The sequence below is a fragment of the Pristis pectinata genome, chromosome 34 (assembly GCF_009764475.1).
Source record: "Pristis pectinata isolate sPriPec2 chromosome 34, sPriPec2.1.pri, whole genome shotgun sequence".
NCBI lineage: Eukaryota > Metazoa > Chordata > Chondrichthyes > Rhinopristiformes > Pristidae > Pristis > Pristis pectinata.
The window spans coordinates 7,132,427-7,155,537 of NC_067438.1; the positions used below are offsets into that span (position 1 = coordinate 7,132,427).

The following is a 23,111-nucleotide window of genomic DNA, read 5'->3' on the forward strand; positions in this document are numbered from 1 at the left end:
GTTACCCATTGGAGCAGTTTATTGCGGTTGAAACCTATTCACTGTGTCACTCGTCAGTTTAACAACTTAGTCTGGTTTGACCGAACTTAAAAATTGTAAAATTATATGTTTACTTATTATTCTACCCTGGGTTTAAATGCTTGGAAACAGTTAATGTTGGTGAAACTCGGCATCTGTGGATAGAGAAACAAGATTTAATTGTTTCTTCTTCCACAGACGCTGCCTGACGTCCTGAGTGTTTCCAGCATTCTCTCTGTTTTTACTACAAATTTCCAGCATCTGCAGTTTCTGGATTTTTCATTTGATGCATAGGTTTGGAAACCACTGTCTTATTTTTGTATCACAACAAATTACGAAATAAATAGTCAGGAGTAGGCCTCCTCTCTGATTAAATGAGATTAGGACTAATCTTTTACGTCAATGCAATTTTCCTTCTGTCACCGCATATTGCTCAAATCCATTATTGCATGCTTTTAATTATCCCTGTTGAATACAGCACAGAAGAACGTTCAGCTTGTTGGGTTTGTGTTGGCTTTTGGTAAAGCTATCCAACTAATCTCCAGTGCTCTAAGTTTTTCATCTTCAAGTATTTGTGTGATACCATATCTTTGGATGTATGGTGAAACAAAAGAATAAAATCAAAATATTTTACTTAATTGCAGAATAGGCAAAAACGTTAAACCTTTCAAAATTTTAAAACATTCTCATCTACAGAATAATATTTCTAATTTTAATTTTGTCAGTGTGCTTTTAAAGCTGTGGTTCTAAATACATATTTATAATTTTTATCCGTTTCCCAGATTTACTGTTTACCTTGTGGAATTCGCCAGAATTGAAATTTTGCTGGATTTTTACAATTAAGTTGCACCCTTTGAAAATTTACATTAACTGTACAATATTCTTGTTCTGAGTTAAATTAGATATAATTTTGTTGTACTCTTACCTCGCGTTATGGGTTGAACCTACTTGATTTCACTGATATTTCAGTGCAGTATCCAAATTATCAACTATCAAATGAGACGTTAAACCAAAGGTCCCATCTGACCCATAAAAGATCTCATGGCCCGGTTTTAACCTCAGCAAATGAGTCACTACGAAGTCCTGGCCAATACTTGTCCTTCGCCAACGCCAAGAAAACAGATCACCTAGTATTATCTCATAATTATTCGCCAACCTTCCTAAAGTCCAAGATTCCATAACATTTTTTATATAAAGAGTGACCAGAGTTCTTCATTGGCTATTAGCACCCACTGATGCCGTGAATGGCGTTCTTATACGCAGTGCTCTGACAGAAAAATAAATCGGTCCAGAAATCTAAAAGAATTAAGACTTAATGTGGTGAAACGTGTTGGAAAGCGCAGAGTGTTTGAGAGTGCGGAACCGGAAGTTCAGGGCCCGGTGATGATGTCACCAGAAAGCGGTCTATCGGCCCCCCCCGTACAACGTCAGTGGACTGCGCGCATGTCGTCATCGGGCTGCGTGGTTGCCATGTGAGCTTGGCCTGCTGGAGTGTGTGCTGTCTGACAGCTTTTAATCTGACCAAGTTGCTTTCTGAAGGTAAACCAAACGCAATTGGTTGCAGTTTACTGTTATTATTACTCTGTGCCATTGATTTATATAACTTAATGTTGTACCAACAGTGTTTTAGTGGGGCTTGCACAGTTAAATAGCTGTTGTTGTGGGTTGCAGACATATTTCTGCAGACAAGGGTCACAAATTGTCCCATTTGTTGTAATAAGAGACAAAATGTTATTCAGGAGCGTTGTCTAAGTCTGTAAAGTCTTCAGAGATTGCTAACCCGCACAAATCACAGTCAGTGAAGCAGGGGCCTTACTTCTACAGCCAGGGCTGCTGTCCTTTGATATATTCATAGAATCACAGAACAGTACAGCACAATACAGGCCCTTCAGCCCACAATGTCGTGCTGACCTTTAAACCTCGCCTAAGACTATCTAACCCCTTCCCCCCACATATCCCTCTATTTTAAATTCCTCCATGAATCTCTTGAACTTGACCAATGTACCCACCTCCACCATTATTCTCTTCGTTTTCCTAATATTCTCCTTATGTTCCCAATAATTCACCCTAGATTCCACCACTCACCCACACGTCAGGGGCCAATTCACAGCTGCCAATTAATCTTCCAACCCATACGCCAGGGGCCAAATCACAGCTGCCAATTAATCTTCCAACCCACACGTCTTTGGGATGTGGGAGGAAACCGGTGCAGTCGGAGAGAGAGAGAATGTGCAAACTCCACACAGGCAGCACTGAAGGTCAGGATCGAACCCGGACTGCTGGAGCTGTGAGGCAGCAGCTCTGCTGGCTGCGTCGCTGTGCTGTCCTGCCCCATCTGCTGAGGAGTTGCAAATTGAATTGAATATTTTATGAACGTCCCCATTATAGAGCTTGTGTTGGAAGAAAGGTCATTGACGAAATAGTGAAGAACTATGGTGGTAGGGCTCAGGACACAGTCCAGAGGAACTGTGAAGCTGATACTATCTTTAATTTCTCTTATTATCTATGGTTGGATCACTTTTCCTGTTGTGTACTTTTTTCCCTAAAGGGAAGCTATTCTTGTGCTAATTATTTAACAAACCATTATTTGTTTATTGTCATATCTTTTACTGTAACTTTTAAAGTGGTCGTAGCCAGCTCATGCCAAAATATTTTTGTTTTTGTTTAGGTTTTAGATTGAACCAAATCACCTTTAATCTTTACATAAAATCCTATCATATTAGTGATCCCTAAACACCCCTTAACTATGAGATTATTTAATAACCTTTGTCACAGAGAGCTCCGTCTCTCCACAGAAGCTGGCCTGAACTGTTGAACGTTCTCTGTTTCAGTCCTGAGTATAGGCTTAGGCATGCTATTGATTAGAAATCTTTTCCATCCAAATTAGAAAAGCATTTCAGGCAAACAAGGAATCAAATATCTAAGGTATCAAATGCAGTAAAATTGACACAAACCCATTTGTATGGCTGGGTGAAAATTAAAAAAAAAGAACTGCAGATGTTAGAAATCTGAAATAAAAATTTAAAAAAAAAAGTTGGAGTCACTCGGCAGCTCAGACAGTATCTGTGGAAAGAGAAACTGGGTTAATTTTTGAGGTTGAAGATGTGTGGTCAGAACTGGGAAAGAGAGAAAACAAGGTAGTTTTAAATCGAAGAGGTGAGGGGGGAGGGAATGGATAGGACAAGGGAAATAGGGTGAGACCGGGGTTGCTGTGGTGATGAGCTGTTGATGAAGCCATCTTGTTAGTTGGTTAATAAGGGTAGTTAAAAAGAGAGAAAACAATCAGAATCAGATTTATTATCATTGACGTATGATGTGAAGTTTGTTGGTTTGTGGCAGCAGTACGGTGCAAAGACATAAAAATCTATAAATTACAAAAATAAATAATTAGTGCAAAAGGAAAGGAGTAACGAGGTAGTGTTCATGGATCGTTCATAAATCTGATGGTGGAGGGGAAGAAGCTGTTCCTGAATTGTTGAGTGTGGGTCTTCAGGCTCCTGTACCTCCTCCCGGATGGTAGTAATGAGAAGAGGGGCCTTAGTGATGGATGCCACCTTCTTGAGGCACCATTTCTTAAAGGTGTCCTCGATGGTGGGGAGGGTTGTGCCCGTGGTGGAGCTGGCTGAGTCTACAACCCTCTGCAGCCTCTTGCGATCCTGTGCATTGGAGCCTCCGTACCAGGCTGTCATGCAACCAGTCAGAATGCTGTACATCTGTAGAAATTTGTAAGAGTCTTTGGTGATATACCAAATCTCTTCAACCCCCCCAACAAGGATAGCCGCTGGTGTGCCTTCTTTGTGACTGACACAAACAGAGACGTGTAAAAGCTGTGAAGTGCTGAGCTGCAGAAAATGCCCGGCATCTGAGGCTGTGCCACTGGAATGAGGAATAACTGAATCAATATTACAGCTGGATGACCTACAGCAGAACTGACCTGCTCTGACACAAACAGGCATAGGGAGTTGCTTGAAATTGTTGAATCTAATATTGAATCCAGAAGGCTACCGTGCGCTCAGATGAAAAATAAGGTGCTGTTTCTCAAGCTTGCGTTAAGCCTTGTTATAACTATGTAGGAGACCACAACCACTCGGGTCAGAGTGGGAATGTGATAGAAAATTAAGGTGGGCAAGCAGAAGGAAGCTCAGGGTCTTCCCTACAGACTGAATGCAGGTGCTCCCTAAGGTGTACATTTGCATTCTCCAATGTAGAAGAGACCATATTGTGAGCACTGAATGCAAAAGTCTGGACTGGAAGAAGCCCAGTGCATCACAGACACCAGCCTCCCCTCCTTGGACTCTTTTGTCTTTACCTCTCATTGTCTTGGTGAAGCAGCCGGCATAATCAAAGACCCCACCCACCCGGGTCATTCTTTCTTCTCTCCTCTTCCATCGGGTAGGAGATCCAGGAGCCTGAGGGCACGTACCACCAGACTTAAGGACAGCTTCTACCCCACTGTGATAAGACTATTGAACGGTTCCGTTATACAATGAGATGGACTATGACCTCACGATCTACCTGGCCTTGCACCCTATTGCACTGCACTTTCTCTGTAGCTGTGACACTTTACTCTGTACTATTATTGTTTTTACCTGTACTACCTTAACGCACTCTGTACTAACTCAATATAACTGCACTGTGTAACGAATTGACCTGTATGATCGGTTTGCAAGACGAGTTTTTCACTGTACCTCAGTACAAGTGACAATAATATACCAATACCAATGCAAGTGGATTGCTGCTTTACCTGGAAGGACTGTGTGGGTCCCTGGATGGTGGGAAAGGAAGAGAAAAAGAGCAGGTGTTGTATTTCCTGTGGTTGCATTGCAGAGTGACACAAGAAGGGGAGTGGTTGCTGGGTATAGAAGAGTTGGATCAGGGAGTCGCAAAGGGAATTTTGGAAGGGAGGGGAAGATGTGTCTGATGATGGGATCCCATTGAAGGATTGGAAACTGTAAAGGATGATCCATTGAATATGGAGGCTGGTGAGGTGGGAAGTGAGGACCAGGGGAACTATAAGCTTGCTGTGTCCGGGAGAAGGGCTGAGAGCAGAGATGAGATGCAGTCAAGGGCAACTAGGGTAGAAGTGAAGCCATGGTTCAGGAAGAAAGAAGACATGTCAGAGGCACCTGGGTGGAAAGTCTGCTCATCAGAGCAGATATGAAGGAGGAGGAGGATCTGGGAGGATAAGGCAGTGTTGGAGGAGGTATATGGAGATACCCGTAGGAGTCTGCGGGTTTGTAATGGATATTTGATGCTAACCTAACCCCTCAGACAGAGAGGTCCAGAGAGGGAAGGGAATCTTCGGCCTGAGTCATTAACTGTGCTTTTCTTTCAACATGTGCTGCCTGAGCTGCCGAGCATTTCCAGCATTTTCTGTTTTTATTTCAGGTTGCAGGATGTTTTCTCATTTAAGGTAGTTTTACTGTTGATCAAGATGTAAATATTGATTGGGATCCATGCTCTTTGTCGATGGTAAAATCTCATGCAAGAGGCTTCAGCTCCAACGGCACGGCGTCACACCATTGCTGCACTGGGAGCCTCTCAGCTTTGCCAAGTTGGTGTCATCCTGAGGGATATTGACAGGGTGTATATGGAGGGAATGTTTCTTCTTGTGGGGGAAATATAGAATGAGGGGATTGACCATTTAAAACAGAGATGAGGCAATTTTTTTTTCTCTCAAGGGGTCCATGAATCTTTGGATGTCTTTTCCTCAAGGGGGTGATCCGAGCAAAGTCTTTGAGCATTTTTTGAGGCAGAGGAGATAGATCCTTGATAACTAAGGACGTGAGAACTTACCAGGGGTGGGTGGGAATGTGGAATCGAGGCTGCGGTCAGATCAGTCTTATTAAATGCTGGAATAGGCTTGAGGGGCCGAGTGGCCTTTTCCTACTCTTAATCTATATATTTGCACTTTTGGATAAATGGCTGAGTGGATAATAATAAGGTTCAGAAAGCCTTGGGTTTAAATTTCTCTCTTGAGAACAAAATCCAGGCTAAGGGAGCATTGTGATGCTGGAGGTGAAGTCTTTTGCATGAGATTTTACTATTTACTGTCTTTCTCACATCCTGGATATTGGATTAGCAACTTGCATTTCTAATGCACCTTTAATATTGTGAAGGCTGTGCACATGAATGTCTTGGGTAACAGGAGGTATGACCTTGCAGGGCTGAATCTACAATTCACATCAGGCAATCAGCAACTGATAGTTTGTTCCTGTAGTGTGTTGTGGAAATTCTCAAACTGCTTGCTGGGTTCTCTGCTGAAAACAATCATCTATGACACTTGAGATGAGGTGCCTGCCTTTTCTTACCCAGGTGCTGTCACCGGGTGGCCTCCATTACAGTCTTTCTCACATCCTGGATATTGGATTAACTGCCTGCATTTCTAAATAATCTTTAACATTGTAAGGGCCCCAAAACCCTCAGCAGAAGTGAAGAGAGACAAAACTTGGCTCTGAGCCACACACCTAAGAGCCTGATCAGAGAAGTAGGTTTTGAGGAGTTTCTCGAAAGTGGAAGGAAATGGAAGGTTGAGCAACTTAGGCTGGGAGGTCCAGTCTTGAAGGCACGTCCGCCACTGTGGGACAGATGGAACAAGTGGACCTGCACTGACAAGCGGGTGAGTGCATTTAGCTTGGGAGGGTTATCATGTAGAGTCATAGGGTCATACAGCATGGAAGCAGGCCCTTTGGCCCGACTCGTCCATGCAGACTGAGATGCCTATCTATGCTAATCCCATTTTCCTGCATTTGGCCCTTGTTCTTCCATTCCTGTCCCATCCACCTGCCTGTCCCAATGCTTGATAAATGCTGTGATTGTACCTGCATCTACCACCTCCTCTGGCAGCTTGTTCCATATACCCAGTTGTTGTGAAACAGATTAGAGGTCTTGAAAGGCAAGGACTCTGAACACAGTCTTAGAGTTAAATGATTTATTTACAAAGACAAACGCGGGGAAAAGGTAACGGGGGTCACACACACACACACACACACACACACACACACACACACACACACACACACGTGATAGCGGGCATGGGAAAAATCACAACAAAGGTAAAATACACGCACACACAACGAACTGAGTACAAACAATCAAGGAAAAGCAATACAGTTCCTGCCACCCCTTGGCTCAGTGCAGGCATGGCTCTACACTACCGCGAATGCTAACTTAGAACGCTCCTAATCCTGTTGAAGTGCACACCTTACTGGCGGTCTCTCCAGTGTCGTTTCTCAATTCCTCGGAGCAATCAAAGAGAGCGAACCAGGCACATGTGGCACTCTTTATAGTGCCGGAGGGCTGGGGGGGGGGGGGGGGGGGGTCCAGCCCAGGTAGTTCAAACAGGCCAATGTCCCGGTGCCTTCAAGGGCTAATCGATCACAAAAGGCCAATGACCCGAGGCCAAGTACAAAGGTGCTTAAAGGGGCCAATGGGTGGGGTGGAGCCAGACCTTGATTGACAGTGGTGTGTCTTTTGACCAGTAATGGGTAGTGCTGTCACGTGACAGCCACGACCCTCCACAATACACCTGTACCCTGTGTTGAGGAAAGATTTGCACCTCAGATCTGCTTTAAATTTCTCCCCTCTCAACTTAAATCTATGTCCTCTATTTTTAGATTCCCCTACCCTTGGGGGGAAGAAAGACTATTACTATCTCTCCTACTTATGCCCCTCATGATTTTATAAGGTCAGCCCTCCGTATGCCTCCTGGACTCCAGTGAGAACACTCCCAGTCTATCCAATATCTCCTTGTCGCTAAAGCCCTCCATTCCAGGTAACATCCTAGTGAATCTCTTCTCTTTCTATTGCTACCATGCCTTTTCTATAGTGTGGTGTAGGAGGGGGGGAGTTACAGAAAAAAGGAGCGATGTCCTTGGAGATGTTTGGTGAGAATTTTAGAGTCGGGTGTGTTTAACAGGGAGCCAGTGTAGGTGAGTGAGCACAGGGGAGGTGGGTGACTGGAATCGTGGTGGTCACTTTAAGTTTACCAGTATAAGATAAGATATCTTTATTAGTCACGTGTACATTGAAACACACAGTGAGATGCATCTTTTGTGTAGAGTGTTCTGGGGGCAGCCCACAAGTGTCGCCACACTTCCGGCGCCAACATAGCATGCCCACAAATTCCTAACCCGTATGTCTTTGGAATGTGGGAGGAAACCGGAGCACCCGGAGGAAACCCATGCAGACACGGAGAGAACATACAAACTCCTTACTGACAGTGGTGGGAATCGAACCCGGGTCGCTGGCACTGTAAAGTGTTAGGCTAACCGCTACACTACCATGCCTGCCTGGGAAATATGGGACACTATGTTATGGCTGTAAGAGATATTGGTGAGACTGCACTTGGAGTATTGTGTGTAGTTCCAGTCACCATACTACAGGAAGGATGTTAAACTGGAAAGGCTACAGAAAAGATTCACGAGGCTGTTACTGGGGCTGGAGGGCTTGAGCTATAAAGAGAGACTCGATACACTAGCGCTGTTTTCCCTGCAGTGCAGGAGGCTGAGAGGTGACCTTACAAAGGTATATAAAACCATGAAGGGCATAGATAGGGTAACTGGGTCACCCCAGGGTAGAGGAGTCTAAAACTGGAGGGCACAGGTTTAAGGGGAGAGGGGAAGGATTTAAAGGGGACCTGAGGGGCAACGTTTTCACACAGAGGGTGGTGGGTGTATAGAACGAGCTGCCAGAGGAGGTGGTAGAGGCAGGTACACAATTGATATTTAAAAGACATTTGGACAGGTACATCGATAGGAAAGGTTTAGTGGGATATGAGCCGGAGGGGACTAGTTCAAGTATGCAAGTTGGTCAGCATGGACGAGTTGGGCTGAAGGGTCTGATTCTGTGCTCTATGACTCTATGATGGAACGAAACCTGGTGGGGGGGCCTATGGGCCAGTGACTGGAGAGGGGGTGTCATGTTTAGGCTGTTTAAATTGGGAATCTTCATTGACGGATCAGAGAGAACAGGGGCCTGAAGTGAAGATTAGCCAGTCTTCAGCACAGAGTTATTGAAGATTGTTTCTGTGACCCCACTTTGAGACCCTACCTAGCCTCTTAGTTACTGGCAGTGCTTGGCAATCGGAATTGGTGTCTACTTAAAACATGAGAAATGGCCGTCAGTAAAAACTTTGATCCCTTCCCTCCAAATTTGCATCCTGTAAGACTTAGAGCAGCTCTTAGTCAAGACAAAAGGAGCAGCAGCCAGAAGTTTAAGTAAAATGTCAGGAGTTTATTATGGACAAAATTCGATACTTGACAACAGGTGGTGGTTGGACGAGTAGGTCACACCCATTGGTCTCCAGAGCTCCTTGGACACTGGTCTCGTTGTCAGAACACTCTTCTCCTTCCGCTGTTTACTTGTTGTTCCCAAGCTTGGGTGAATCTTTCTTCTGCGTGCTTAGCATTATCCATCAAATGTTCAGAGAAAGGACACTCAGTCAATGTCCATTGATGATTTTTAACAGAGTCGACCTAATTTCATTGGTCAGCAATGCCCCAGGTAACCCAGCCAGCTCACCGCCTTGTAGTAGCTCAGCTATTGTTCCCCATTATCTTACTCAACCCTGCTCCTACCCTCTTCTTCCTGAAGAGCTCTCATTCTCATGAACAATTCCTCTCATCCCCTTGTCTCCACCAACTCAATGACCGTACCGATTTGGTCTGGTTTGCCTTTCTTCACGCTCTCTCCAAATAACAAGCAGCTGTGCCACATCATCTCCCAGGGTAACAAGAAAACCAAAGATCTGTATCACAGTTAGCTGAAACAACAACACATGGGTGCTTTACATTTCAGCTACACAATTCTTTAACCCTTAATTCCTCCCCACTGTGCCTTCCAATTATAATTTTACAACTGTTCATAGATGAACGATCAGGAGGGGTTTGTTCAGTGCTGCAGGGGGAAGTGTTTGAGATGCAAGGTGTGAAGTGTGGAACACAGACATGTCACCATATAACACTGGGTTTAATCCTGGGAAATACAGGTCTGTTAGTGTAGAACAGTGGGGTAAATACTGCTGGGTAAGGCCTGCACCAGTATAACACTGGGGTATCGTAATAGTGGGCACAGATCTGTCACTGTGTAATACCGGGGTACAGTACTGCTGGACACAGATCTATACCTGTGTAATACTGGGGCACAGTACTGCTGGGTACAGGTCTGTCTATACCTGTGTAATACTGGGGCACAGTACTGCTGGGTGCAGGTCTGTCTATACCTGTGTAATACTGGGGTACGGTGCTGCTGCTTTCAGACCTGTGTAATACTGGGGTGCAATACTGCTAAATACAGGTCTATCCCTGTATAAGAACGGGGTACAGATCTTCCCCAATGTAATACTGTCTGTCTCTGTGTAATACTGGGATAAAATACTGCTGGCTGCAGGTCTATCTCTGTGCAATACTGGGGTACAGTACTGCTGGGTATAGGTCTGTCTCTGTGTAATACTGGGATAAAATACTGCTGGCTGCACGTCCATCCCTGCGTAATACTGAGGGACAACTCTCTTGTGTGCCGATCTGTCATTGTCACCCATGCATGAACTACAGGAGTGGTTTGAGCTGATGATTTGAGTTTTGTATGAGGTTGACGTTTAGCAGTTGTGTAATTAGAGTGCAGCGAACTAAATGAGATATCCCTCCTGACTGCCAGTGAAGGCACTTGCAGACATCTGCTAAGGATGCCTAATGCACCTGTCGTACTGTTACCACCAGTTTCCTCTCTCCCCTTTCCATCTCACCCTGAAGGGATATTCCTCCATCCCTTTCTCCCTTGTGCATCATAGCTTCCCCTGAAATGTACTTTGCTCTTCACCACAGCTACCTCTTTTGGGAGCACGTTCCACAATTTTCCCCACTCTGTGTCTGCTCAATTTATGATTAGGTCTATTTGTGACTTATGTTCCCAGGGTAGGCTAAATGCCTTAAAAAAAATATGCTTTCCAAGTACTCATGTAATATTTAAGAGCTGCACCAGGTCAAACCTCTTTCCTTTCCAAAGAAGGGTGGAGAATTCATTGTATGGCCCTTGTGTTTCAAATTACTTGGAGAATGCAGCTGAGCAATGGGGCGTTGGATGTGACTGGTCTGTGGTGGGTTTAACATGTGCCTCATGATTGACTTTAATCTTAGCAAAAGTCTTCCTGGGCCTTTTTACCTCATACTTATCCAGCTTCCCCTTCAGTGCTTCTCCACTTTCACCTCAACTGCACCCTGTAGCAGTGAGTTCTGTGCTTTTTCTGGGCAAAGGTGTTGTGAGTTCATTGGGGAGTGGGCACGGTCCATGCAGGTAATTGTTCTCCCACAGGGTGTGCTGCACATCCTTGTTTACGGTTAACTTATCCCCTCCTGGGTCAACTCATGGGGTCGTACAGCATGGAAACAGGCCCTTTGGCCCATCTAGTCCACGTTGCCCATCAAGTACCCATTTACGCTGATTCTACACTCATCTCATTGTATTCTCCCCACATTCCCACCAACTCCCCCGCCCCCCCCCCCCCCCCCCCCCCCCCCCAGATTCTCCCACTCACCTACATCCTCGGGGCAATTTACAGCGGCCAGTTAACCCACCAACCAGGAAGAAATGAGAGCACCCACGTGGTCACAGTGAGAATGCACGTACTCCACAGAGGTCAGGGTTGAACCCAGGTCGCTGCTTTCCAGGGTGACGTAATGTTACTGGGAACGCTCTGGTTTAATGGGCAGTCAGCCTAGGCACCAGGCTTTGGCTTCACATCTGCTGCTTGCTAACCCAGTTCTTTTCCTGCCTCCCCCACCCTCCCTCTCCGCCTGCACCAACACCCCCTACCCCAGGCCAGCCATGCAGCGGGAGAAGCTGAAGTGCAAGAACCTCCACGAGTACATGAGGAGCCTCAGCCCAGCCATCCTCGACAAGCTGTACAATCACCCGGCCACCTGCCTGGCTGTCTTCAGGTAAGATGCAGTTGGTCATAGTGGGCGTGGTGCAGTTACAGTGGGCGTGGTGCAGGTAGTGGGCGTGGCTCAATTATAATGAGCATGGTCATAGTGGGCATGATGCAGTTACAATGGGCATGGCTCGATTATAGTGGGCATGATATGGTTATGGTGAGTGTACCATGGTAATACTGGGTGTGATTACCGTGGATGTGGTGCAGTTACAGTGGGCATGGCTTGATTATTGTGAGCATGGTTATAGTGGGCATGGTGTGGTTCTAGTGAGTGTGACATGGTGATACTGGGTGATTACAGTGGACGTGGAAAGTTTTACTGGGTGCTGCTTTGTGGTTTTATTGAGCACATCATTGCTACAGTGGGCACAGTTATAGTGGGGTATGGAGTGGTCACAGTTCCACTGTGTTTAACCAATTTGATTGAACCTTTTGTTGAGCCACTGGTAGAGTTGGTGAGGATAATACAGTCATTGTGGTTTACGTGGACTTCCAGAAGGCTTTTGATCAGGTGCTGCAAAACAAGACCTATCAGTGAAGTTGATGCGCATGGCATAAGAGGGACGTTGAGGTGCGGATGTGAACTTGGTGAAGTAACAGAGGACAATGGGTTGTTGGTGAATGGTTATTTTTCAGACTGGAGAAAGGTGCACAGTGCTGTTCCTAGGGATCTGGTGTTAGGGCCATTGCTTTTTTTTTGATCTGTGTTAATGACCTAGACTTGGGGGTGCAACCATAATTTCTAAATTTGCAGATGACAGAAGTCCTGGCAGTATTGTGAACCGTGAAGAAGGTACTGACAGATGCATGGTAGATGAAGTTTAATGCAGAGAAATGTGAGGTGATGTGTTTTGGTAGTAAATGAGGATAGACAGTATAGGTTGCAGGAGCAGAGGCAACACGGTGTACGTGTGGACTGATCATTGAAAGTGTCAGAGCGGGTTGAGAAAGCCATCAACAAGGCATACACTGTTGTATGTTTTATCATTGGGGGCATGGAATATAAATGCAAAAATATGGAAGCAAAAATATAAATGCTGAACCACTATTATATCAAGTCTGGCCTCAACTGGAGTCTAGTACTGAATTCTGGTCACCACGTTATAGGAAGGATGTGAGGGCATTGAAGGAGTTTCAGAAACGATTTATGAGAATGATTCCTAGGATAAGGAAGTACAATGACATGGATAGATTAGAGAGGCTGGGACTGTTTTCTTTGGGGAAGAGGTGGCTAAGGGGACAAGTAAATGGTGAGGACAGTTGACACATTGGATAGTTGGAGGCTAGTGGAAAGGTTGAGGACTACAGGTAAAAATTTTCCCTTAAGAAAATTTAAGGCTGACGTAAGGAAAACTTCTTTATGAGGTAATGGGTAGAGTTGGTGAAGATAATGCGGTCGTTGTGGTTTATACAGACTTCCAGAAGGCTGTTGATAAGGTGCTGCACAACAGACATCAGTAAAGTGCGTGGCATGAAAGGGACGTTGAGGCACGGATACAAAGTTGGCTAAGCAGTGGGCGGCTGGAATCCAGACTGCAGACGTGGTGTAGGCAGCTTCCACTGTGGTCCTCAAGAGGGGATTGGCTGGATGTATGGTGAGAAGGCTACAGAGAATGGGGTGGGGGTGGAACTAGTGAGTTACTCTGTTAGAGAGCTGGCATGGACACGATGGGCTGAACAGCCTCCATTGCCAGAGCGACTCTCTAGTGGGCACATCGCAATTATAGTGGAAATATCTCCAGGTGCGTCACGGTCACAGTGGGTGCAGTGAGACGTCAGTGTGCTGGTATTGAGCGTGGTGAGACGGTGATGGTCACAGAGTGGCCATAATGGCCGTGGTGAGGCAGTATTAGGCACAGCTCTAATGGACCAAGCAATAGTGGGAGTGGCGAGGTGGTAGTGCACCTAGTGTGGTTGTAGTGGCTGTGGTTACTTCACAGCACGGTTAAGATGATGCCACCCCGCCCATCCCTCACCCAATTACATTGCCCCACTTGAGAAAACTCCAATAATGGATGCTGGGGTTGAACCTGGTCTCGCTTTGCTGTACACACCACAACACCATGACAGGCAGTGTACTGAAGATGTGAAGTCACTATGGGAGAACATTAACCGGTGGACCAGCTAGCATCCAGTCTCAGGTAAGTTAGAGCCTTCCAGGCTCACTGGTGCTGTTGCTTAACAGGCTGACGCTCCTGTGTGTGCACGCAGCTCCTGCACCCATGGGTGAAGTAAACTTCATGTGCGGAAGTTCTACCACAGAGTGCACAGTCTCGGGGAGGGAAGAGGATGGAGTTAAGTGCAGGAATGAACTTAGACTTGGGGGAAGAATGACACAAGAGATTGGAACCTGGAGGAACTCAGCAGGTCAGGCAGCATCTACGGAGGGAAATAAACGGTCAATATTTCTGGTTGAGACGACCCTGAAGAAGTTTTCCTCCTCTCTTTGGGAGTTCTGTGAGATCCTCTCTCACTGCTCCCCCTCTGTGATCTCTGCTGCTCTCCGGCTCTTTGACCACGTGCTGCCCTCATGAAGGGTCTCAACCCAAAACATTGACTGTTTATTTCCCTCCATAGATGCTGCCTGACCCGCTGAGTTCCTCCTGCATTTTCTGTGTGTTGCTCGGGGAAGGGTGTTGGGGAGGTGGGGGGGGAGGATGGAGTTAAGTGCAGGAGGGAACTTAGACTTGGGAGGGGTAGGGGGGAAGGATGGATTCCCAAATGGTAGCATCACGCCACGTGGCCAGTGTTGACTGAAGGCAACAGAATCACGCATCAGGCCAGATGTATAAAGGATCAGCATGCTCCCACCTGCTTCTCCTCCGTCTGCGCCCAGGTCCACGTTGTAATGAGAGTGCTCCCGTCGTACTAACTGCTTCTTTCTCCTTCCCTCGCTCAGGGAGCTGCCGGCGCTGGCTCAGAATTACGTGATGCGGCTGCTGTTCTTGGACCAGCCCTTGCCCCAGGCCGCCGTGGCGTTCTGGGTGAAGAAAGATAACCAACGGTACTGTTCCGCCGCACTCACTGCCATTAACCATCGCCATGCCGTGACCTTCTCTTGAGGCCATTTTCCCCTACGTCATAGAGGGGCTCAGCGCAGAAACAGGGCCTTCGGCCCACTGAGTCTGTGCTGACCATCAGCCACTCATCCTACATGAATCCCAGTTTTAATCTCATCGATCACCATCGTCTTGTACAAGACACTGGTGAGGCCACATTTGGAATATTGCGTTCAGTTCAGGTCACGCTGCTGTAGGAAAGGTGCCATTAAGTTGGAAAGTGCAGAGGGGATTTACCGAGGACGCTGCCAGGACTTGAGGGACTGAGTTATGGAGAGAGGTTTGAGCAGGCTGGGACTTTTTTCATTAGAGCGTAGGAGAATGAGGGGTGATCTTATAGAGGCGTATAAATTCATGAGGGGCATTTATAAGGTCGGTGCTCATAGTCTTTTTCCCAGCGATGGGGAATCAAGAACTAGAGGACAGAGGTTTAAGGTGAGAGGGGAAAGATTTAATAGGAACCTGAGGGGCAACTTTTTCAGCCAGTGAGTGTTCAGTATATGGAATGAGCTGCCAGAGGGTGGATGAGGCAGGTACATTAACAACATTTAAAAGAAACTTGAAGAGGTACGTAGGTTTAGTGGGATATGTGGGTAAATGGGATTAGCTCAGGTGGGAATCTTAGTTGGGATGGACCAGTTGGGCCGAATGGACTGCTTCTGTGCTATGTGACTCTGTAACTAACCCCAGATTCCATCACTCACCTATGCATTAGGGGCTATTTACAACAAACAGTTAACCCTCCAACCTGCACATCTTTGGGATGTGGGAGGAAACTGGAGCACCTGTGGCAAACCCACACGGTTACAGGGAGAACGTGCAAACTGCGCATGTAGTAGTGGAGGTCAGGATTGAACCTGGGTCCCTGGAGCCGTGAGGCAGTGGCTCTGCCCACTGCGCCACTGTACTGCCTTGCTTTTTTATTTTCTCTATCTGAAACCTCAACCCTGTTAGTCTAAAATTTTTAATAAGTGTGAAGGTTGGAGCCAGAGTCAGCCATAGAGCCTCCCTATCCTGCCCTGGTGTTAAATAAGGTTATCTCATCCTTGTCCTCAACTTACTTGCCTTCCCGTTATCCACAATCCTTGATTTCCTCCAAAATCTAAAAAATCTTTCTCAACCCTAAAACTAGAAATTAAGATTAAGTTAAAAAGAAAAATAAAATTCAGAATTCTGTCATCAGTGATTCAGTGCTGCAGGAAGGTATCTGTGGGCTTCATTCTACCCTGGACCTTAACAAGGTGCTACAGGCAACCCCCGAGTTACAGTCATTTGGGTTATGGAAATTTGCCCTTACAGAATTCACAAATCATTTCCCAAAGATTTGAGATACAGAATAAAACTCGCTCTCACAGGCTTTATGTGGGGGAAAAACTGTAAATAAATCAACACAATTTTTTTTCCAACTTGTGTTTCTTGACGCATACACAGATGATTCAGCTTCATCTTGTGCAGAATCACTATGAGGACTGTTCACTACGAACACAAGTCCTTCCCCACAACCATAATCTGTTTAATAAGTTAACCGAATGAAATACCACAGATGCTGGAAGTACTTTGTAGGTCAGCCAGACTGAGAGAAGGTCAATGACCTTGCATCAAAACTTGAAAGTGTTTGAGATAAAGCATGTTTTACAATGTGGAGAAAGCGGGGAGGAGGAATGAGAGGGGGGGTTAAATGACAAAAGGATTGGCAGTATAAGGTGAAAAGCAGTGGTTTTGAGATGAGGCAAAGAGTAAAACAGCACAGAAACAGGCCCTTTGGCCCACCTTGTCTCCGCTGACCCTCAAGCACCCATTTACAGCAATCCCATTTTGTTCTCCCCACATTCCCATCAAGGCAGGCACGGTAGTGGAAGCAGTTAGCATAACGCTTTACAGCGCCAGCGACCCGGGTTCAATTCCCGCTGCTGTCTGTAAGGAGTTTGTACGTTCTCCCCGTATCTGCGTGGGTTTCCTTCGGGTTTCTTCCGGGTGCTCTGGTTTCCTCCCACATTCCAAAGACGTACGGGGTTAGGAGGTTGTGGGCATGCTATGTTGGCGCCGGAAGCGTGGCGACACTTGCAGGCTGCCCCCAGAACACTCTACACAAAAGATGCATTTCACTGTGTGCTTCGATGTACATGTGACTAATAAAGAAATCTTATCTTAAAACAGCACAGAAACAGGCCCCTTGGCCCACCTTGTCTCTGCTGACCCTCAGACACCCATTTACACCCATTTTATTCTCCCCACATTCCCAACAACTCCCCAAGATTCTACCTCTCACCTACACACAAGGGGCAATTCACCTACTAACCTGCACTTGTTTGGGATGTGGGAGGAAACCAGAGCACCCAAAGGAACCCCAAACAGTCACAGGGAGATCGTGCAAATTCCACACCGACAGCACCGGAGGTCAGGATTGAACCTGGATCACCGGAGTTGTGAAGCACTAGCCATGCCACTGTGCCGCCCCCAGTAAAGAACCAGAGGGGTCCAGCAGTGTAAATGGGGAACAGCAGGATCATTATCTGTAATTTTGATCTCTGTTTTGACCCTGCAAGGATTTAATTTGTACAGAGCCACTGTTCCTCAAACTTACTTTGAGCTTCCCTGGACAGGGAGGACTGTAAGATAGCAGGAATGGGAGCAAGCATTACACTGACAGACATATCAGCTGTTTACTGCAGTCCATCCTGAACAGTGCGCTCTGTAACTTGACACTAGCTGGAGGCAACTGAGCAATGTACAGAACACCTTCCTCTGGAAGGTACAAGCAGACTTGCTGCAACTCTGCACTGATTACAAAGGCACCCTCAATGTGGCTTTTGCTGGTCTAAGTGGTGAGGAGGATTCGGACAACATGACTGCGCCTCTAAATGGAGGATGTGCTAATTTAAAGGAGATGCTTTGGCTTGGGGTGTACAGATTGCACTCCCCACCCCCCAGGCCATAAGGCTGGGCTCGTGTCCTTCACTCTGGGCTGATTCTCCAGAGCAGGACTGGGCGGCAGCTGCACTGTCAGGAGAGCAAAGGAAACTCAAGCTGCTGGAGAAACTCAGCAGGTCAGGCAGCGGCTGTGGAGGCAAGGGGATAGTCGATGACCCTGCATCAGGACTGAGAGTGTAAAGGGGGAGGTAACCAGTATAAAGAGGTGAAGGGGAGGGGGGATGAGGCCCGAATTAGAACTGCAGTGCCTTATGTCTCCACTTGCTGCTCCACTGCAAATTCTCTTCAGGGTACAGCATGCTGAGAAACATGCTTATAGAGGTGTGAGGTGGTACACCTTGGAAGGACAAACTCCAAGGCGGAGTACAAAGTTAATGGCAGGATTCTGGGCAGTGTGGAGGAGCAGAGGGATCTGGGGGTTCATATCCACAGATCCCTGAAAGTTGCCTCACAGGTGGATAGGGTAGTTAAGAAAGCTTATGGGATGTTAGCTTTCATAAGTCATGGGATCAAGTTTAAGAGCCACGAGGTAATGATGCAGCTTTACAAAACTCTGGTCAGACCACACTTGGAGTACTGTGTCTAGTTCTGGTCGCCTCATTATAGGAAGGATGTGGAAGCGTTGGAAAGGGTGCAGAGGGGATTTGCCAGGATGCTGCCTGGTTTGGAGAGTATGGATTATGAGGAGAGACTAAGGGAGCTAGGGCTTTACTCTTTGGAGAGGAGGAGGATGAGGGGAGACATGATAGAGGTATACAAAGTATTGAGGAATAGATAGAGTAGACAGTCAGCGCCTCTTTTCCAGGGCACCAATGCTCATTACAAGAGGGCATAGCTTTAAAGTAATGGGTGGGAAGTTCAAGGGAGATATCAGAGGAAGGTTTTTTACCCAGAGAGTGGTTGGGGCATGGAATGCACTGCCTGGGGCGGTGGTGGACGCAGGTACATTGGTCAAATTCAGTAGATTGTTAGATAAGCATATGGAGGAATTTAAAATAGGGAGATGTGTGGGAGGAAGGGGTTAGGTAGTCTTAGGTGAGGTTTAAAGGCCAGCACAACATTGTGGGCTGAAGGGCCTGTATTGTGCTGTACTGTTCTATGGTTCTATGCTTGGGGCATTGAGTGTAAGAGTAAGGAGGTCATGTTGCAGGTATATCAAACCTTGGTTATGCCACACGTGTGCATTTCTGGTTGCCCCACTACAGGGAGAATGTGGGGGCTTTGGAGAGGGTGCAGAAGAGGTTCACCAGGATGCTGCCTGGATTAGAGGGTCTGAGCTATAAGGAGAGGTTGGACTTAGAGGGTCTGAGCTATGTTGGACAAACTTGGGTTGTTTTCTCTGGAGCGTTGGAGGCGGAGGGGAGACGTGATCAAAGTTTATAAAATTATGAGAGGCGTTGATAGGGCAGACAGACTCTTTTTCCCAGGGTAGGAATGTCAAATAGTAGAGGACATGTATTTAAGGTGAGAGGGGGAAGGTTTAAAGGAGATGTGTGGGGCAGGTTTTTTTTTTACACAGAGAGTGGTGGGGGCCTGGAACGGGCTGCCAGGGGTAGAGGTGGAAGTAGATACAATAGTGGTGCTTAAGAAGCTGTTAGATCAACACAAATATGCAAGGAATGGAGGGATATGGATCATGTGCAGGCAGAAGAGATTTAGTATTGGTTTATTATTGTCACTTGTACCGAGGTCCAGTGAAAAACTTATCTTACATACCGATCGTACAGGTCAATTCATTACTCAGTGCAGTTACATAGTACAGAGTGCATTGAGGTAGTACAGGTAAAAACAATAACAGTAAAGTGTCACAGCTACAGAGAAAGTGCAGTGCAATAAGGCACAAGGTCACAACAAGGTAGATCGTGACATTTGGCATTGTGTTCAGCACAGACATTGTGGGCTGAAGGGCCTGTTCCTGTGCTGTGCTGTTCTATGTTCTAAAGTATGCCCACCTTGAAGAAGTTTTCCTCCTCTCTCCAATGGGAGTTCAATGAGATCCTCTCTCACTGCAACCCCCCCCCCCCTCCCCGATTTCAACCCCGTTCTGAAACACAACCAAAGGTTGAAGACAATATTTTCTGGAGGGGAATTTAAACATGACCTGCTCAGGTGTTTCGGAGTTCAGGTGTTGCAGAGTCATGGCATGTTTAAAGAATTAGTTGGGGGAGGAATTTCCTGAGGGGCAGCACTATGGCTCAGCTGGTAGATAGTGTGGGGAGAATAAAATGGGATTAATGTAGATATCGGCATGGACTGGCTGGGGCAAAGAGCTTGTTTCCATGCTGTATAACTCTTCAGCTGTCACTTCCTTCAGCAAAGGAATGGAAGCAGGAGAAGACCATATTGCCCATTGCATCCAAAGATCACGATGACCAAAATCCCACTTCCCCACCCAATTCCCATGTCACTTGATTCCCTCAGCCCTAAATGCACTCATTGTCTGGCTGTCCGTAGATCTCCGAGTCTTTTCACATGGTGAAGAAATTTCTGCGTGAACTCAAATCCTTAAACCTTGGCCCTTGCGTTCCACGGTACCTGCCTGCTGGAAGCAGCACCCATCATGTCATTCCCTCTCCCAAACACATGCTGGTTGTGGTCCCTTTCACCCAAAACTGTGAAGGATATTTGTCCCGTTTAACAGCGGGAAAATTGGTTAGAACCAGCAACTCTATGTAAGAGTATGACTGTTGATATCTGTGGACCTGTACTCAATGCAGTCAGAAGGATGAGGGGGGATCTCATTGAATCCTACAGGATTCTGACAGGCCTGGATAGAGTGGATGTTGGGAGGACGTTTCCATCAGTGGGAGAGTCCAGGATCCGAGGGCACAGCCTCAGAATAAAGGGACGTCCCTTTAGAACTGAGATGAGGAGGAATTTCTTCAGCCAGAGGGTGGCAAATCTGTGGAATTCGTTGCCATGGAGGGCTGTGGAGGCCAAGTCATTGGGTGTATTTAAGGCAGAGATTGATGGGTTCTTGATTGGTGAAGGGGTTAAGGGTTACAGGGAGAAGGCGGGAGAATGAGGTTGAAGAAAATCAGCCATGATTGGATGGTGGAGTAGATTCGATGGGCCGAATGGCCTAATCTTGCTCCTATATGTTATGATCTTATGAGCTTTATGATATCTAAAACAAGTTATATAAACAGTCGTCTGTCCTTGGGACCTGCACCAGATACTTGTACCTCTCACCTATTTCCCCATACGTACTTCACTTCAGACGTTTCAACATCAGCTGAAGGAAAGCACCGGAAATAAGAGAATGATTTAAAGCAAACCTTGCAGCAATTAAATGTACAGATCTCCAATCACCAATTCATGTACTTAAATTAATGCAATGAGGGAGGCAAGATAAAGGGTTCAGCTCAAACGAAGTGAGGCAGAGTTATCATCTACCAATATTAAGGAGGCACTAATACTGTCCCACCCAGTCCCAGAGGGGGACAGGACGGTGTATGACCCACTGCCCCACCCAGTCCCAGCGGGGGAGAGGACAGTGCGTGACCCACCGCCCCACCCAGTCGAGAGGGGGAGAGGACAGTGTGACCCACTGCCCCACCCAGTCCTAGAGGGGGAGAGGACGATGTGTGACCCACTGCCCCGCTCGGTCCCAGAGGGAGAGAGGACAGTGTGACCCAGACGGGGCGAGGACAGTGTGTGACCCACTGCCCCACTCGGTCCCAGAGGGGGAGAGGACGGTGTATGACCCATTGCCCCGCCCAGTCCCACAGGGGGAGGCAGAGTGTGTGAGCCACAGCTCCTCCACTTTACATTGTTTCTCAAAGACCACATGAAGGGAAACTGCCCCAGCTCCACACGAATCTCTGGCTGCCTGGTCTGGAAGTGTGGGCGACGCAGATGGAGCAGCTCACACCAGCAAAGCCCGGTCTGAAGACTTTGGCACCATATGCTCAGTCTGAACAGACGGCGCTTGCTGTTCTCAGCCTTTGAGAGCTGGCTGTGTGATTCCGTTGGTCACGCAGAGCCGGTCAGTGACTGCTCGGGAGCGTGGGCGAAGCTTTCAGCTGATGCTCCCGACTCAGCAACCTCACTGGACGTGGAGTTGTCTTCTGTGGCAGCTGGAGGAGGGAATCTTCGTGCATTTTTCCCACCTCCCTCCTCCCCTCCCGAACGTTGCTCTGACACGTGCTCTTTTTCCCAGTTAGAGCAGCCTGGTTATCTGTTTTAGTGTTGATGATGATCACTTTATGTGTGTGGACAAGTAGACCTGACAGATCTTAACCATTATGGATTTAAATTGGATCATTGACGCCCACTTGATCAAATCTTCCATTGATGCCCAAGCAAGGACCCTGGTATTAGAGCAAATGTTGTTTAACATTTGTCCACATGAAGCCTCGGAAGGATTCTGGATTGGTGCAGCTGGGTCCCCCAGGGAAGAGTCGAAGTCATAGTCAAAGTTTATTGTCATCTGCACAAGTCCATGTGTGCAGAGGTGCAGTGAAAAACTTATTGCAGCAGCATCACAGGTACAGAGCATCTGATGGGCAACATTTGCAAGAAAAACATAAATTAATAACATTAATTATACAAAATTATCCAAGGAAGAACACAATTAGAACAAAAAACAAAGTCCATTTTCGTGCAATTAAGAATCTTGAGACAAGGAGTGTGAGGCATTAATTGACCTGATAAATAAAGTTGTACAATGTAGAGTCACACCATGGAAACAGGCCCTTCGGCCCAACTCATCCATGCTGACCAAGTTGTCTACCTGAGCTACTCCCATTCGCCTGCATTTGGTCCATGTACCTGTCCAAGTTATGATTCCAGAGCAGTCGTTAATAACTTTCTCTTGAACGTGCTTTGTCCTTGCCTGCTGAACATTTTAAGGAAGCTGCATTTTGATAGCCTGACCACTACCTATCTCTAGGAAATGGTGAGACAAGCAATAACAAATCTGTTGGTAAGATCATGGAGAAGCCCATGATGCCATGTATGGCTTTATGCCAGGATACTGCTGCATGTTCACATGTGGCTACAGGTGAGGCAGTGAGTGTGGGGTGTTGTGTAAATGGAATGAAGTATACACCACACCCCTTTCGTGAATTGACTCAACTTGTACTTTAATTCAGGTTTAGCTACACGCATCATACATACATTGAAATCTGGCTGTGGACACAACGAGATCAAGGCAATCCCCACACGGT

At 46.7% G+C, this 23,111-nt stretch overlaps 1 protein-coding gene across 2 annotated transcripts in view; it reads left to right on the plus strand.

Moving 5' to 3' along the window:
- Positions 1-1,426: 1,426 nt before the first annotated feature.
- The window catches only part of gtf2h4 (general transcription factor IIH, polypeptide 4), a 68,666-nt gene continuing 46,981 nt past the window's right edge, over positions 1,427-23,111 (plus strand). Inside the window, exons 1-3 of one of the 2 annotated variants that reach the window (XM_052043941.1) lie at positions 1,427-1,557; positions 11,835-11,954; positions 14,850-14,954. In XM_052043941.1, coding sequence (XP_051899901.1) covers positions 11,842-11,954; positions 14,850-14,954 — 218 coding nt within the window. In that variant the 5' untranslated portion in view covers positions 1,427-1,557; positions 11,835-11,841. Of the gene's footprint in view, positions 1,558-6,359; positions 6,638-11,834; positions 11,955-14,849; positions 14,955-23,111 lie in introns of those variants that run through there. The other variant, XM_052043942.1, reaches the window with a different exon arrangement.